The 14,540-nt window shown below is 49.7% G+C and overlaps 1 protein-coding gene across 2 annotated transcripts in view; it reads left to right on the forward strand.

Moving 5' to 3' along the window:
* Positions 1–2,123, forward strand: part of Proser2 (proline and serine rich 2) — a 31,231-nt gene extending 29,108 nt beyond the window's left edge. For both annotated transcript variants that reach the window (XM_075970410.1, XM_075970411.1), the window contains exon 4: positions 650–2,123. In XM_075970410.1, coding sequence (XP_075826525.1) covers positions 650–1,677 — 1,028 coding nt within the window. In that variant the 3' untranslated portion in view covers positions 1,678–2,123. The remainder of the gene's footprint in view (positions 1–649) is intronic.
* Positions 2,124–14,540: the final 12,417 nt, after the last annotated feature.

Here is a 14,540-nt window from a genome sequence, read left to right on the forward strand (position 1 = left end):
AACACTTCAGCCTTAAAGTATAGTTTCTAAAGTAACTTGAACCAACTGATCCTTTAAAAAGATTGGATCATGTAATCACACCAGAGAAAATGGGTTTGGAAAATTCAGCACGTGTGCCCAGCAATTCTCTAACCTACTATTTCCATATCTTCTTTTGTTTGCTTGCTTTTTGAGACACGGTTTCTTTTTGTAGTCTTGGTTGTCCTGGAACTCGCTGTGTAAACCGGGCTGGCCTTGAACCATAGAGATCCACCTTCCTCTACCTCCTGAGCACTGGGATTCAAGACGGGCACCCCCGTCTTCCACTCGGTGCTTTCTGAAGCCCCCTATGAGGTGGTCATTGCTTGCCTCCTGTCACATGCCCGCAGGGTGAGGGAGCCTCAGAAGCACGCCTTTCCAGACTGCTTCCTAACAGTTTCTGCCTGTAGATCTTCATCACCCTTTCAGGAATCTGTTGGGTCTCAGTGTATGGCCCTGGGGTAAATGGACTGCTTTCTTTCTCAGTGGTGCCGGCAGCAGAACCAGCATTTTGATTAGGCTTTGTAGAGGTTGGTAGTCTCCCACTGTGACTTTCTAAAGTTCAGTGGGCAGGAATGCCAGGTGTCTACTTTTAGTAGGGTGAAAACTTACGAGGTCTCTTTTCTTTCAGGGGCCACATCTGTTACAAAACAGGGCACTCCTGCTCCTGAAGGTGGGAAACAAGCCGCTGAGAATTCCCTGCCACCACCAGACTCCAAGGATCCTGAGGTGTTTCCTCTGCCACCCTCTCCGCCTGTCTCTGCGCCCTCTGCCCCCCGAAAGGAGCTGATATCCCCCTCTCCTCCGGTAGAGCATCCCAAGCTGTCCCGTTCCGTGCCCACTCCTCTGGTGATTGCTCAGAAAATTTCTGAGAAGTTGGCGGGAAACGAAGCCCTGTCCCCCACGTCCCCTTCAAAGGAGGGCAGGCCTGGGGAATGGAGAATGCCGCCGACTTCGATAGCTTCTCGAAATGGGGACCAGGTCGGCGTGTGGCACCGACACACGGCCCAGCCAGCGCCCAAGGTCCACCGCTTCCCCAGCAACATAAGCGTGACCAACAGCGCGGGCAAGGACTTCAACAAGACTATCTCCAAGGCGGCTGTCAACGTGCAGGAGCGGAAGGCCCAGGTCCTGGCCAACATCAATGGCATGTCCTTCATCGCTGCGGGTGACACGTCATCGGAAGAGCGGTGGCAGAAGGCTGAGGAGCAGAGGGGCGGCTCTGCGGACGGAGGGCGCTCCCAGAGCAGGGTGGGCATGGCCGGGGAGCCTGGAGGGTCACGTGCAGGAGGCCCAATTAGGGCGCAGCAGTCCCGGGCCGTCCAGACCGAGCAGCCGCCAGCGCTGGCCAATGGCTTCCAGAGCGTGCATGAGGCTCTGCGCAGCGAGCCCAGCCCCTTCGTCCCCACCAGCAAGACCATCACCTTCCGGCCAGACCCCGCTGTAGCGGGCAAGCTGGCGCGCCAGAACGCCAGCCGCAGCCTGTACGAGCCGCGCCTGGACGGCTCCCAGGATGCCCGCAAGCGCACAGGCTCGCTCCCCCGGGCTGTGGGCTTCCGGCCACAGGGCATCACAGTGCAGTTCTCAGGCCGTGGCTCCACAGAGGAAGCACGACGTGAGGCCCTGCGCAAGCTCGGGCTGCTGAAGGAGAACTTGTGATGGCCACAGTGGGACTGCCGCAGTGTCTGGGTAGACCCAGTATCCCCGCACTGGGTGTTCTATTCTCTAAGCACAGGAGCCGGGTAGCACAAAGTGCGGCATGTTCGGGGAAAATGCCTCCACCCCAACACCCCTGTGTCCAGTGCAGCGTGGAGCCAGGGGCCAGTGGGGCACGGACCAGACCGCCGGAGCTGTCCTCTTCCTTTCCTGGGGTCATGGGATAACCTTTAGGACCTGTGGGCTCCCATGGCTACAGATGACCTATGACTTACATATGTCAGGACGGCCTTGGCTGGACTTGGTCCAGGATCTCTGATCTGAACCTTTAATCCCGCGCAGGACTTGAAAGCCAGTGTAGTTCTCTGATGCTCAGGATTCCCCCTCCTCGAAAACTAAAAAGAAATGCTTGTTAAATTGTATAGTGTCAATATACACTTTGAAGTCTAGCTGTGTGTGTGTGTGTGTGTGTGTGTTTGTATTTTTGAAGAGTAGAAGATGGTACTTTACCAATCTGGATTTGTTTCTTGGCATAATTTGGTTTGCCCCATTTTCTTAACTGAAACTCTTAATGAACCCTTTAGAGTAAGATTTACTGTAATTTTGAACTGTAAGAACAAAACAGGATGTCAAGTTTGGAAAAGGTGGTAATTATGAGAAAGCAAGTCTCATGGGGCCAGGGATATGTGTATGAGTCTGTTGTGTATAAATATGTGTGCCTATGCTAACACATGAGTATTGTGTGTCTGTGTATGCACATTTCTTAGGACATAAGTATCTCCTTCCGAAGACACCGTTCTCTAACTACAGGATATGAACACTTCCTTTTCTCTCACAGACACCTCGGCATTGTGGTGAGCACTACGAAGTCTTCCTATTATGGAAGTTGGCTAGGGACACATGAACCCCAAGTCCCTTTTCCTCAACGGTGTGTTCTGTTCCCAATTAAAGTAGTATTTCCTGCTTTCAAATAAGCAAGGTAGTTCCTGTTTTTACTTAAGAACATTTTTTTTTCATTTAAAGAAAAATTAAAATCTTCTTTGTCGCCTCCCTAGTTTGTGTTGCAAGGTAGTAGACGGAAGGGAACGATCTGACTGGTTATGCTCCACGCACACTGTCTCAGGACTCACTCGAAGGAGAAAACTGAACTCAGTTATACAGCATGAAGAGTTTTCTTTTCTCCCAGACTTTGTCTGTTTTACAGACAAAGAGTTGTGGCCACAAGTGTTATTATCAAAACTATTTAAGGCTGGAGTCTCAAACCTCTAAGAATAGATGGGGAAAGACTGGCCTGGGAGCCACACCCGCGGGTCCACAGCAGCACTGCGACAGAGCCCTGTTTCCTTTCCAGCTGAGCATCACTGAGACGCTGAGCTGTTGAAGGCCATTTTCACGGTACTCTGCTCGCCTTGTAAGTTCCGTAAGATGAATGATTAGGTTTTATGTCTTCAGAACCATGGTCTAGCAACTCGCCCAGCTCTTTCTTCTTCTGAAGTCTTTGCAAACATTTTTTGATCCTATTTAAGAAAGGACTTCAAACTTTTAAAAGTACCTTTAATTTTGCTCCTGCTTATGATGGATTTTTTTTTTGACAGGAGCCCGGAGGTTTCCCTTTGACAAAGTCAGATGCCACACACAGTGTTTAATAATTGACGGTCTCAATACAGCTATTACAGACATCCTTCATAGAGGATTTTCCTATCACTTTATTGCGAATAGACTGAGTTTGACTGTAGATTAATATATTCTTGTAATGACATTTTTGAAAAAACATATTTTTATCTTACCTATAAACAACTGTATTACATTATGCACTATATTACTTCCTTTTAAAGGGTTATATCTTTTTCTTCTATTTATTCATGTTTTCTTTCTATTTAATCCATGATTATATTGACTGTTACTTTGTTTCTTGTGTCCAAAGCCCTAATGATTAAAGCCCTATTTTTGTGAATGGTGAGGGCTCTGCCGTGTGTCTCGTCTGCTGAAAAGCATTAGTTTCCTTGCAGTAGTTATGGGGTGTGACGTGTTTGTTTGTTTTCAAGACAGGGTTTCTCTGTAGCTTTGGAGCCTGTCCTGAAACTCACTCTGTAGACCAGGCTGGCCTCGAATTCACAGAGATCTGCCTGTCTCTGCCTCCTGAGTGCTGGGATTAAAGACATGCGCTGCCATCACCCAGCTGTGATGTGACATTCTTAAATGACATCTAGTTCCCAGTGTTGAAGGACCATAATTCAAAGCAAGATTGTAACGAAAAGCGAAGGTAGATCTAAAGTCCCAGTTAATCCTCAGGTGACATTATAAACACCCCTTCATCTCTAGGAAACTGTTGTGCTACGTAAAAGTCAGGAAACAAACAAAACAATTTCTCCTTCCCTTTACTATCTATCGATGTCCAAACTAGAGTCCCACAGCACAGCCCTACCTAGCTGTCCCTGGGAGAAGCGGCTGCTCCAGCTCTTGCCTCCGAATCTGCACCCTACCTTAGTGTGCGTGCTCATCTTCACAAAATAGGCAGAACCTTTGCCCTTTGCTCTCTTCCTCACTAAGGTTACATCCTCTTGTGATGCCTGCTCGAGGAGAAAGGGAGGAGTCAGGCTGTAGGATGTTACCCACCAGACGTGCCTAGGCCCCTGACACACAGTGACTGACCACGGAGCCCTCAAAAATCACGAAGCATACAGACAGACGGGGCTACAGAAATAGACTTTTGACTGTAGAAGTCTTTGCATGCCGTGCTCGTGGGGAGCAGGGTAGGACCCCACTGAGAACTAGCTTCCACGAGGAGCTTGGTAGAGCTGCCCAGAGGCCAATGGAGCCCTGGTATCTCAAAACAAAACAAAGGGAAGTGCATTCTTCCCAAACCCCCAGAGCTTTGGCCCGGAGGATCAGACCTTTCCCAGGATTTAGTGGTGACTTCTGTGCAGGTGATATCAGTTCTTTAACGTGTATTAAAGAGGAAGAAAGATGATAAATATGACAACAATTTACTCTTATCAAAGAAATGTGTGTCTGCTACACAGCTGTTTTCCTAGCTGGTACAAGAACAATGAAGGCATTGTTTCTCTCTGGCTACTTTATTGACGTGACCTGGGCAAGGTTAATAAACTTAGCTTTGCCCTAAACTGTGTTCTCAAACTTCTGTCATCCAATAGCGGTGTAGTCTAGATGAGCAGTAGCCTTGCTTCTCTGGGTCCCTTGTCCTCGTCCTGGTCCCCAGCCAAGACTGCTGGATGGAAGGAGGAAGGGGAGGGTCATGAATGTTCACCTGGAGAGGTTTCTGTTCTCTCTAAAGTGACAAGTCACCAAACAGGTTTTGTGTCTTCTTTTCACGAGGCTTTCTCAGCCTGGCTTTAAAGTATGGGGACACGTTCCCATATCCTTTTCTAATCTAGTCGGACAAGCTGTGCTTTCAGATACCTGAGAAAAGAGAAGCCTGGACTGTAAGCTGCCGTGTCCTGGGAATGTCGCTGCTCTTTGGGGCTGAGTTTGAAACGGAGGCCCAGTTGGAAATTCAGTTCAGCCACTGGCCTCCCATTCAGGGCCAGAATCATCTGCTTTCTCTGGGCATCAAAGCCGGGGGTGGGGGCTAGGGAGGATGTGGGGGGAGAAGCGGCACTGGGAATCTGCTTCTGGAGATGCTGGAGAGACATCACATACTTCTTAGCCTTTGTGGGTGGCAGTTGAAATGCTTTTAAAGGTGCCTTGATTCAGAAAGATACAGCAAAACCGTCCTCTGCAGTCCTGTTTCCTAAGACTTCTGGCTGGACGTGTGGTGCACTGCTGTATTAGCCCTGCTTGGGAGGGGAGGTAGGCAGATGAGTTAAGGTCATCCTCAGCCACAAAGCAATGTTGGGGTCTTCTAAAGACCCAGTCTTGAGAGCACAGCAAAATTCCAGAAATGTCACTCCTTCCTGGTGCCGGTGACAGCAGAGACGGGGGTGGGGAGGCAGCACAAAGAATCCCCAGGAACGGGAACTATTTCCTTCAGTCTTCCTCCTTGTCCTTCCTCTGAACTACACAAACTTTCTGTTGTGCAACTGTTAAAGGAGGAAGGAGGCATAAGGAGGACTTCCAGAAACGTCTGTGTGGCCCACCAGAGAGTCTCCAGTCTAGAGGAGGACAGAGCCTCATGTGTCTCAGAAATTTCTTACCAGTCCCCCAGGCGCCATTGCTTTAAGGTATCCTGGGATCTAGACTGGGCAGATTAGGAGGGGTCTTCATGGTGTGTTTAATAGAGGTTCTCAAATCCCAAGCTTACCTCAAAATTCTCAGAGCCCACCAGGTGGTGGTAGCACATGCCTTTAATCCCAGCACTTGGGAGGAAGAGGCAGACGGATCTCTGTGAGTTTGAGGCCAGCCTGGTCTACAGAGTGATTTCCAGGACAGGTTCCAAAGGTTACACAGAGAAACCCTGTCTCGAAAAACAAAACAAAAGCAAGACCAAAAATCCTCAGGGGGCATCTATTTCCTCACTGGGGAGAGTTTGGAAGGGGAAACTCCAAGCTAAAGTCTAGCTACTCTTAGGTTCAGGGCTCCAGTCCCCACTGCCAGCTATGGTGGCAGGCTGCATCTAACACTGTAGTCACAGTCACCGTTGGAAGCTGAAGTTAATGGAGCCTCATCACCGTCACCGACAAACAGGTTCATCAACTCTAACTACAGATACGTGTGTGTGCAGCCAAGCTGCCGACGGTACTAGTCAAAATTCTGGAAATGCCTTCAAAGGGTGAAGCTGAATGAAAAGGAACCCTAGGCCAGGGAATTGGCATGATGCCTGTGTGTGTGCAAGCACGCATGTGTGCAAGCATGTGTGTGATGCTTACACTCTTCTAGAGTGACCAGGCTGACGTCAGCCCTTGGCATCTCTGATTTGCACTCATTATATTGAGTATATTGGCCTTGAGTGTGCCACTTACAGCTAGAGGCCTGACCTTGTTACTAATGACGCCCCTAGGTCTCTGTGGCCTTGGGAAATGACGTAAGCCCTTGGTACGCCTGAAATCAGGTTGCTTGTAAGTTGCTGTGACGGCAAGTTTCAAAGCTCCCTTCAGGTTCCATCTCATTTTATTGCCCAACAGTTTCCTGGCCCATGAAACTAGGTAGACTTTGTCCATCTATTTGTTTGCTGTCTACATGTGTGGTGTGTGAGCATTTGAGTTTGGGGAAGATGCTCACACTCTGCCTTGTGAGGCAGAATGAAGAAGGGCTTGTGGAGCCCAGGACACTGTATTAACTGAAGTACCTCCTGCCTATCTTTATACATAAGCCCTCCAGCCAGGCCCCTTTCCCGAGGGCCTCCAACTGCCAGGTTCCATCAAAGAATACTCTAGCTGCCCTAACTGCTGGACCTGCCCCCAACCCTACAAAATAAAAAACCCAATATCTTAATGTGAAATTCCACCAGTCTTCACCCTGAAAAGTTCACCCTCCTGGCAAGAAACTTTATACAAACCTGTATCCTGTTCCGTTTCTTTCCTGAGCAGAGGCAGCCACCCTCCCATTTTCTTCCCTCCCAATAAATCTCTTGTGTGAGGTTTGTTGTGTGGTGTGATCTTGTGGTATTCCTTGGCTCCTGACTACCAGGATACCTTTCCATCCAAGCTGTTATGCTTATATTATAAACTTAACCATATTCTTTTATGTTCATATCTATGTTTCTGAAGCTTTCTGTAAGGTTATTTTTCAGTGTACTTTTGTGTATGCGTGCATGTGTGTGTATGTGTGTGTGTGTGTGTGTGTGCGTGTGTGTACTGTATGTGCTTCTGTGCACCTAGGGGTGGCAGAGGAAGATTATCAGCTGTCTTCTCCTAACACCCATATCCACCTTATTCCCGTGAGACAGGGTCTCTGGATCTCTAGTGAGAGAACTTGGAGCTTAACTGCTTTCAGCTAGTCTGCCACCCCCCCAACCCCCACCCCAGCCCCCAGCCCTGACTCCCTGTGCTCGTGTTACAGGTACATAAAACCACGTTTGACTTTTTATGAGGTCTGGGGATCTGAACTCAGATCCTAATGCTTGAGCAGCAAGCCCTCTTCCCCCAGCAAGCCACCATCACCCACAGATCTTCCAGTCCTCCTACCTGGCCCTCCAGAATCCTGGGAGCACAGGTGTGTGTCACCATGCCTGGATTCTCAGTTCACTCCAAAAGAGTAGGATTAAGGCATGTCTGATGTCAGCCAATGGGAGTGCGTCCATGACTACATAATTTGCTTATTGAGACAGGGTCTCACTGCGTAGCCCAGGCTGATCTCACGCTTGTCCTCCTGCCTCAGTCTCTGGAGCAGTTTGGGTTACAGGAACAAATCACCTGGCTCTATTTAAAACTAGTTTTCTTATTCTCTAAAGTTTGGGAGGCAAACCAGTAGGTGCCAAGTGATACCAGTTTCTTTTATTCAGCAAAAGCCTTGTGTCCCTTGCCCAGGGTGGGTGTTGAGTGGTGATAAATACCCTTTTGGTCCTAAATACCTGCTAGGGGTGTGGCATGAGCAGTGGCCACTCAGGAAGGTTCCTCTCCACCGGGTCCTCCTGGGAACCCTGTTTCCACTGCCCTGGTGGCCTACAGTTGCCTCACCTCCCACCCTTCTGTTGATGCTCAAGCCAGGCCAGGGCTGTTCCTCCTAGCCTTCTGTTTTCCTCGGTGTTGAGCTGGCTGCACCCCACCAGGTCATCCCCCCTAGTGCCTCTCTACAGAGCTTGTCTCCTCTCCCTGAGTCACCTCCTGCTCTCTCCCAGACTTGGAGTTGTGGTCCTCCTACAATTAGACCAAGTGTGTGTGTGTGCACGCACATGTGGTGGTGGTGGGTGCCTTTCACTTTGAATGTGATGTGCCTGGGTCGTTTTGAATCTGGGCTTGGAGTCTGCACAGCTGAGTCTTTGGGGAGAAGGGAGGGAGTGTGCCAGGACTTGCAGCAAGGGCAGGAGCCTCTGACCTTGGAAGAACCACTTTAAGAGAAGTTCCCTGTTTCCATCCATTCACCCCAGGACTTGATTTGAAACTCAGAACTCTGCACAATGGGAACTTGGGGGCAGGAGTTGCCCAGCTGCCCACTGCAATCCTTAGAAGTCATGGCAGGTCCTGGAAAGACTGATAGGCCTCAGTGCGGCACTCTGGTTAGGGCTGCAGGTTCCAAGAAGACATGGGTGAGAAGGTGCATGGTCCCCACGTATCTGGCCCCATTCCCTTCATGGTACTACCACAGTGCAAACCCTGGCCCTCTAACCATCTTGGCAGAAATGACGACAGTTCTGCCAATGTCTGCAAATGGTATTGCTGACATTTGTACCCCATTCTGCCGAGAAGTGCCTGCATCAAAGAACACAGTGTTTCCTGCCTTGGGAGGCGCTACCCTTCCCTTAAACTTGTTGCTATTTTTGTAAAAAAAAAAAATTTTCTGGCAATAACTGCTTTCTGTGCCTTTAGGCCAGACAGTAAAAAGAACACCTCACAATTTCCTTTTAGGTTTTTTCCCCCTCAGTTCAGTCATTCACCTCCTACAGTCTTAATTCTAGGAATGATTTGCTATTTCTGAACATGAGATCCAGGCAGGGGTGTGGACACACCTCTGCAATCCCTCACTGGGGAGGTGGAGGCAGAAGGATCAGGAGTCCAAGGTGATCCTGGACTAAACAGTGGACCTGAGGCCAACCTGGGCTACATGAAACTCTATGAAAACAAACACATCAAGAATTTTGGCCTCTGGATTTCAGATTCCACATAGTGCCCTACGTGTTAGTGAGGAGGAGAGAGGTCCCAAAAGGACTAAACACCTTGAACCTGGGCATGGAGAGGGTCTAAAGGCCCCGAGGGTTGGTGTGAACTGTGTAGCAGTTAGACTGGCTGGAGGGGGAAGGGTGTCCACCCACACAGAGGATCACCCGCCTCTGAGTCCCCAGCCTGTGACTGCTTACTATGGTCTGACCCTTGGAGTCCCAAGGGGGTTGATCGGGATGAGCCATCCTTAGCTCTCAGGGTCATCTAGGGGCCTGAGTGAGATCATAGGCTTAGCACATGACTGGCTCACACCCCATCACCACGGCTATTGCCCATACCACGATGATAGCAGAGAAGTCCCCCACGGCCCTGGGGACCTGAGCAAGATGTGGAGTGATGGCCGCAGCAGGACAGAGCACTCTGCTGTTCTGCAGAGGTCCCAAGCCAGCACACAGTCTGTGGGGCCTGGCTTCCTGCTTAGAGACACAACCAACTGGCTTTAGATTCCATTCCACAGGGAACTAAGCTGCAGGGCTTGCCCACTTTCTAAAAATATGTGTCCAGAGTTTGTTTTCCTTCTCTGGGGCTGGGTTTGCCTGGTTTCCTGCTCAGAAGCCCAGTGCTGGATCTTGCCGGGTATCTGAGCCCATACTTCATGTCGCCTTTCTAGGCCCGTGGAGGACTTGAAGCTCTCCCTGGAGCCTCCCTTCTGGGTCTCCTCCCTAGAGGGAATGCCAGGCAGCTCTGCCAGAACATTGGGGGACTGTGTGGCCAGCAATGGCCCTGGGATGTGTCCCCCACACACACCATTTTCATACTATGTAGACCAGGCTAGCCTGGAACTCAGAGATCCACCTACCTCTCCTGAGTGCGGAGATTAAAGGTGTGCAACACCATGCCTGGCAGAGGCTGGGTTAGAGTCCCTTTGTAAGCCTCCAATGCGTGGCCAGAAAACAGAGCGTGTATTCCTCTGCTGAGGTGCACAGTGAAAGAAGTTCCCTAAGGATTGGGTGCTGGACTGCAGTATCTATGAGGTGGGGGCCACGTTATACTTACCTTTGCAGCTCCAGTGTACCTGAAGTGGCCTCTGGCACATAAAAAACAAACAAACAAACAAACAACAACAACAAAACAGCTAGTAAATTGAACAGTTGTGAGAGAATAAGAGCAGTTCAGACTTTTCAGAGTCTGTTACTCCCTTAGCAGAAACAGGCAGGCTCAGAGGACGCGGGGGGGGGGGGGGGGGGATGCAGAGTAGACAGACAGACAACAGTAGGCTGAGGCCATTTTGAAGAGCTGAGCATGACACCATCCAGATAATCAATGGAGACCCTGACAGGGGTCAGGCTCTGATTCCAGCATCTTCCACACGTGGCCTCTGGGTTTACCTTGAATGTCTTCGCCTTACCAGCATGTTGTCCCTGCTATGTGCTGTTTGGGGAGCTGAGCACGTAGTGGTGAGCAGACCACTCAGGCCGCATCCTCCCCAGGCCTGCAGCTCAGGTGGGGGGACAGACAGGGTGATCTGTAACCATACTGAGGAAGGACAAATATGGGAACTACGGAACTGAGGGCAGGGACATGGCCAAGCTGATACTTAAAGGACCAACCAGAGCTAATGGGACTGAAAGTCTGGCCGAGGGTGCTCAGACAGAAGGAACAGCACTGGGAAAGACCCAGAGCAGGTTAAGAAGAGGAAGGTGTGTGAGGAGGAACAGTTGCTTGTACTGTCTGTCATTGGGCAAACACTGCCCCTGAGTGAGGCAGGGCCTGTGGGAAGAGCTGTGGTTCCTGCCCACCCAGGCGCTACAACCAATAGTCATTCAACAAACAACACCATTCCGCACACTGGGGACACAGTCAAACAGAAGCCAAAAGGAAAAGGAAAGTCCTATTCTTGACCTTGTTATTCTGGTGGCGAAGACAGAAAACAAAGGTGGAGCAATTGTGGGGAGAGGGCTAGGGCCTAGACGTAGCTGACAGGACGGGTGGGTGGGGCCCGCGAGTGGAAGGGCTGTGTCGTCACAGGTAATTATGAGTTGGGAATGTGCCAAGTCAGCTCTCAAGTCACCTCCGCAGCTTCAGCCTAATGGCTTCAACATCCCTGCTTGCGGTCAAAGAAGGGAAAATGTCCAGGCTTCCTGGGAAGATAGAAAATACTCTCTGCGTTGTAGGGCCCTGTGCTCTGCCTGTTCACCGCGCAGCGCCCACTGGCTCCCCCATGCTCTCCTTACTCTGCGCCACCACACTGCAGCTCGGCAAATGTTTCCAGAACTGAGTCAAGGTTCCTGCAGCTGAGAACAAGGAGCCCCACTTGCTGGGCTTGGTGTTTGGGGCCTCAGTCCCATGCTGTGGGGTGACAGAGCCGTTTCTAAAGCTGGCTCTCTGTCCATTCACTTCCCAGACTGTCAGGACAAATGATGAATGGCGGGCAGGGAGGGGCCTGTAGGTCAGGCTAATCACACTTAATGGGAGATGGAGTCTCGGATCCAGACAGCAGCCACACTGGCTGATCCTCTAATCATAGAGGACGCGGGGTGGGTGTGCCTCCTGCGTGGGTTGGCCGCCTTTGGAGGTGTCAGCACAGGGGAGCCCTCATCAGATTGGACCTTGAACAAAACTTTCCTTGGGTTCACATTTTCTATTTTTGAACACTTTTTTTTAAAGATGCATTTCCTTTTTAATTATGCGTGGGGGGGGGTCTGTGTGTGGATATGTGCACATGTAAGTTACAGGCAGCTGTGCAGGGAAACACACTCGGTCCTCCACAAGAACCCACGCCTAACCACTGAGCCCAAAGCTCAGCCCCTCATTTTGTAGGTCTGAAGAAGTGTGAAGGAGGAGGAAATGCCTGGAGGTGCAAACTGGTTTATCTGAAAATAAAGATGAGCACCTGCCGGGCCCTGCCACAAACGTGCTACGCAGCCCGGCCCATTTCCCATTCTTCCACTCCTCGTGGGATGAGCCAGGAGCCCTCAGACATTGCTACCGTAAGAATCCCCCGTGGTCTCAGGGGCTTAACAAAATGAAGTCTGTTTTACTTACTGCCATCCCGTAGGTCTGGTATCCCTGTCCTCATGAGGCTGGGGGCACCAGCCTATGGTTTAACTTTATCCCCTCGAATTCCAGTATTAGAAGCTTCACCCCAAGTGCGACAGTGCAGGATGTGGGGTCTACTGGACAGTGTGACAATCAGAAGGATGGCCAGTGGCTTTGTTATGTAAGCGAGCTCTGCCCTCTCTTGCCGGTTTTGGCGTGTCTTCCTGCCAGACAATACCTCTCACCAGAGAAGACCTTCGCCAGACACAGCTCCCCCACCTTGAACTTCCTGACCTCAAAACTGTGAGCCAGGCCGGGCGATGGTGGCGCACGCCCTTAATCCCAGCACTCGGGAGGCAGAGGCAGGCGGATCTCTGTGAGTTTGAGACCAGCCTGGTCTACAGAGCTAGTTCCAGGACAGGCTCCAAAGCCACAGAGAAACCCTGTCTCGAAAAACCAAAAAAAAAACAAAAAACAAAAAAAACAAAAAAAAAAACAAAAAAAAAAACGAACAAACAAACAAAAAAAAAAAACCTGTGAGCCAACTTGAACTTTTCTTGTTTGTAACCGACCAGGCAGTGGCATTCCAGAATAGCAGCGTGCGGGGCCCAGCCCGGCTGACGTTTCTCCTCCTACCGCGCCCCCCATCACTGGACTGGGTTCGTTGGGGTGCACGGTCAGGTGTCAGCAGTGAGTGTGTCTCCCCAGGAGGACACAACTGTGGAGAGCGCGCAGCAAGGGCTTCACACTCCCGGTGCTGAATGCTGTCTGTCGTTCATGCTCCACTGAGACTTCCCTGTCCTCAAACCGTCCAGTGAGTGACACACAGAGCCGCAGCAGTTACAGTCCTGGACGGTGACAAGGGGTGCAGCCTGGAGAGACGCCAAGGGTGATTTAGCAACTGGCTCTCCCCAAAACACATCTGTGTATATACACACGGTAATGTGTTTCTGGGGCTGGGGAGATGGATCAGTGGTCAAGAGGACTGGTTGCTCTTGCAGAGGACACAGGTTCAGGTCCCAGAACCTTCATGGTGGCAAACAACAACATGTAATTCCTCTTCCAGGAAATCCAATGCCTTCTTCTAGTGACCTTGGGTACCAGGCAAACATGGGGTGCAAGCAAAACACTCATACACATAAGATTTTAAAACACTAAACAAAAACCCCAAATATGTGTTTCTTATAAATTCTGCTGGTATAAAGGGTGCAGAAAAGACAATTTTTATAGCTATTTTATAAATAATGTTAAAATATACAATACTCTAATTGTAAATTCTGTATACTCAGTTGATTCATATATGACTTGTTCAGTGATTTGGGTCAAACTCGTATTTAGCTATGATTTGACAAATGAACTCATGTCTCAATTGACACCTTTAATTTTCCCATTAACTATTGTCCTTAGGGACTGGAGAGATGATTCTGTGGTTAGGAGCTTATACAGCATTTGCAAAGGACCTGAGTTCAGTTCCCAGAGCCCACATCTGGTGTCTCACAGCTGCCTGCTAACCCAGCTCTAGAGATCTCTCAGACCTGGCCTCCACAGACACTTGGAACGTGACACAGACACACTTGGGACACATATACATGTAAACGTATAAACAAACCCTTAAAAATCTATTGTCAGCCGGGTGGTGGTCGTGCACGCCTTTAATCCCAGCACTCAGGAGGCAGAGGTAGGCGGATATGTGAGTTCGAGACCAGTCTGGTCTTCAAGAGCTAGTTCTAGGACAGGCTCCAAAGCTACAGGGAAACCCTGTCTCGAAAAACAAAACAAAAAAATCTATTGTCCTTAAACCTGCTATGTGATCTTTACACAGATTTTATTTATTAAAAATTATATTTATTAAAAGGTCTTAGTGAATTGGGTAATAGTTTTCAAAGACTAGAAAAAAAAATATCCTCCCCACCTTTTCTCTCTCTGTCTTTAGCATTGTGTTCGGGTAAAACCCATGTCTCAGTTGATCTGCCTACTCACATTTTCTTCCTTCATCTCTTTCTCAAGTGCAGCCCCAGCTACAAAGCAATACGCCAAGCCCGATTTGTCGTATTTGCCTACTGCGGGGACTTACACACTCCTACTTGGCTGGGCCAGTTTCCAGGGCATGAC

Source organism: Microtus pennsylvanicus, chromosome 4 (genome assembly GCF_037038515.1).
Source record: "Microtus pennsylvanicus isolate mMicPen1 chromosome 4, mMicPen1.hap1, whole genome shotgun sequence".
In the NCBI taxonomy this organism is placed as follows: Eukaryota; Metazoa; Chordata; class Mammalia; order Rodentia; family Cricetidae; genus Microtus; species Microtus pennsylvanicus.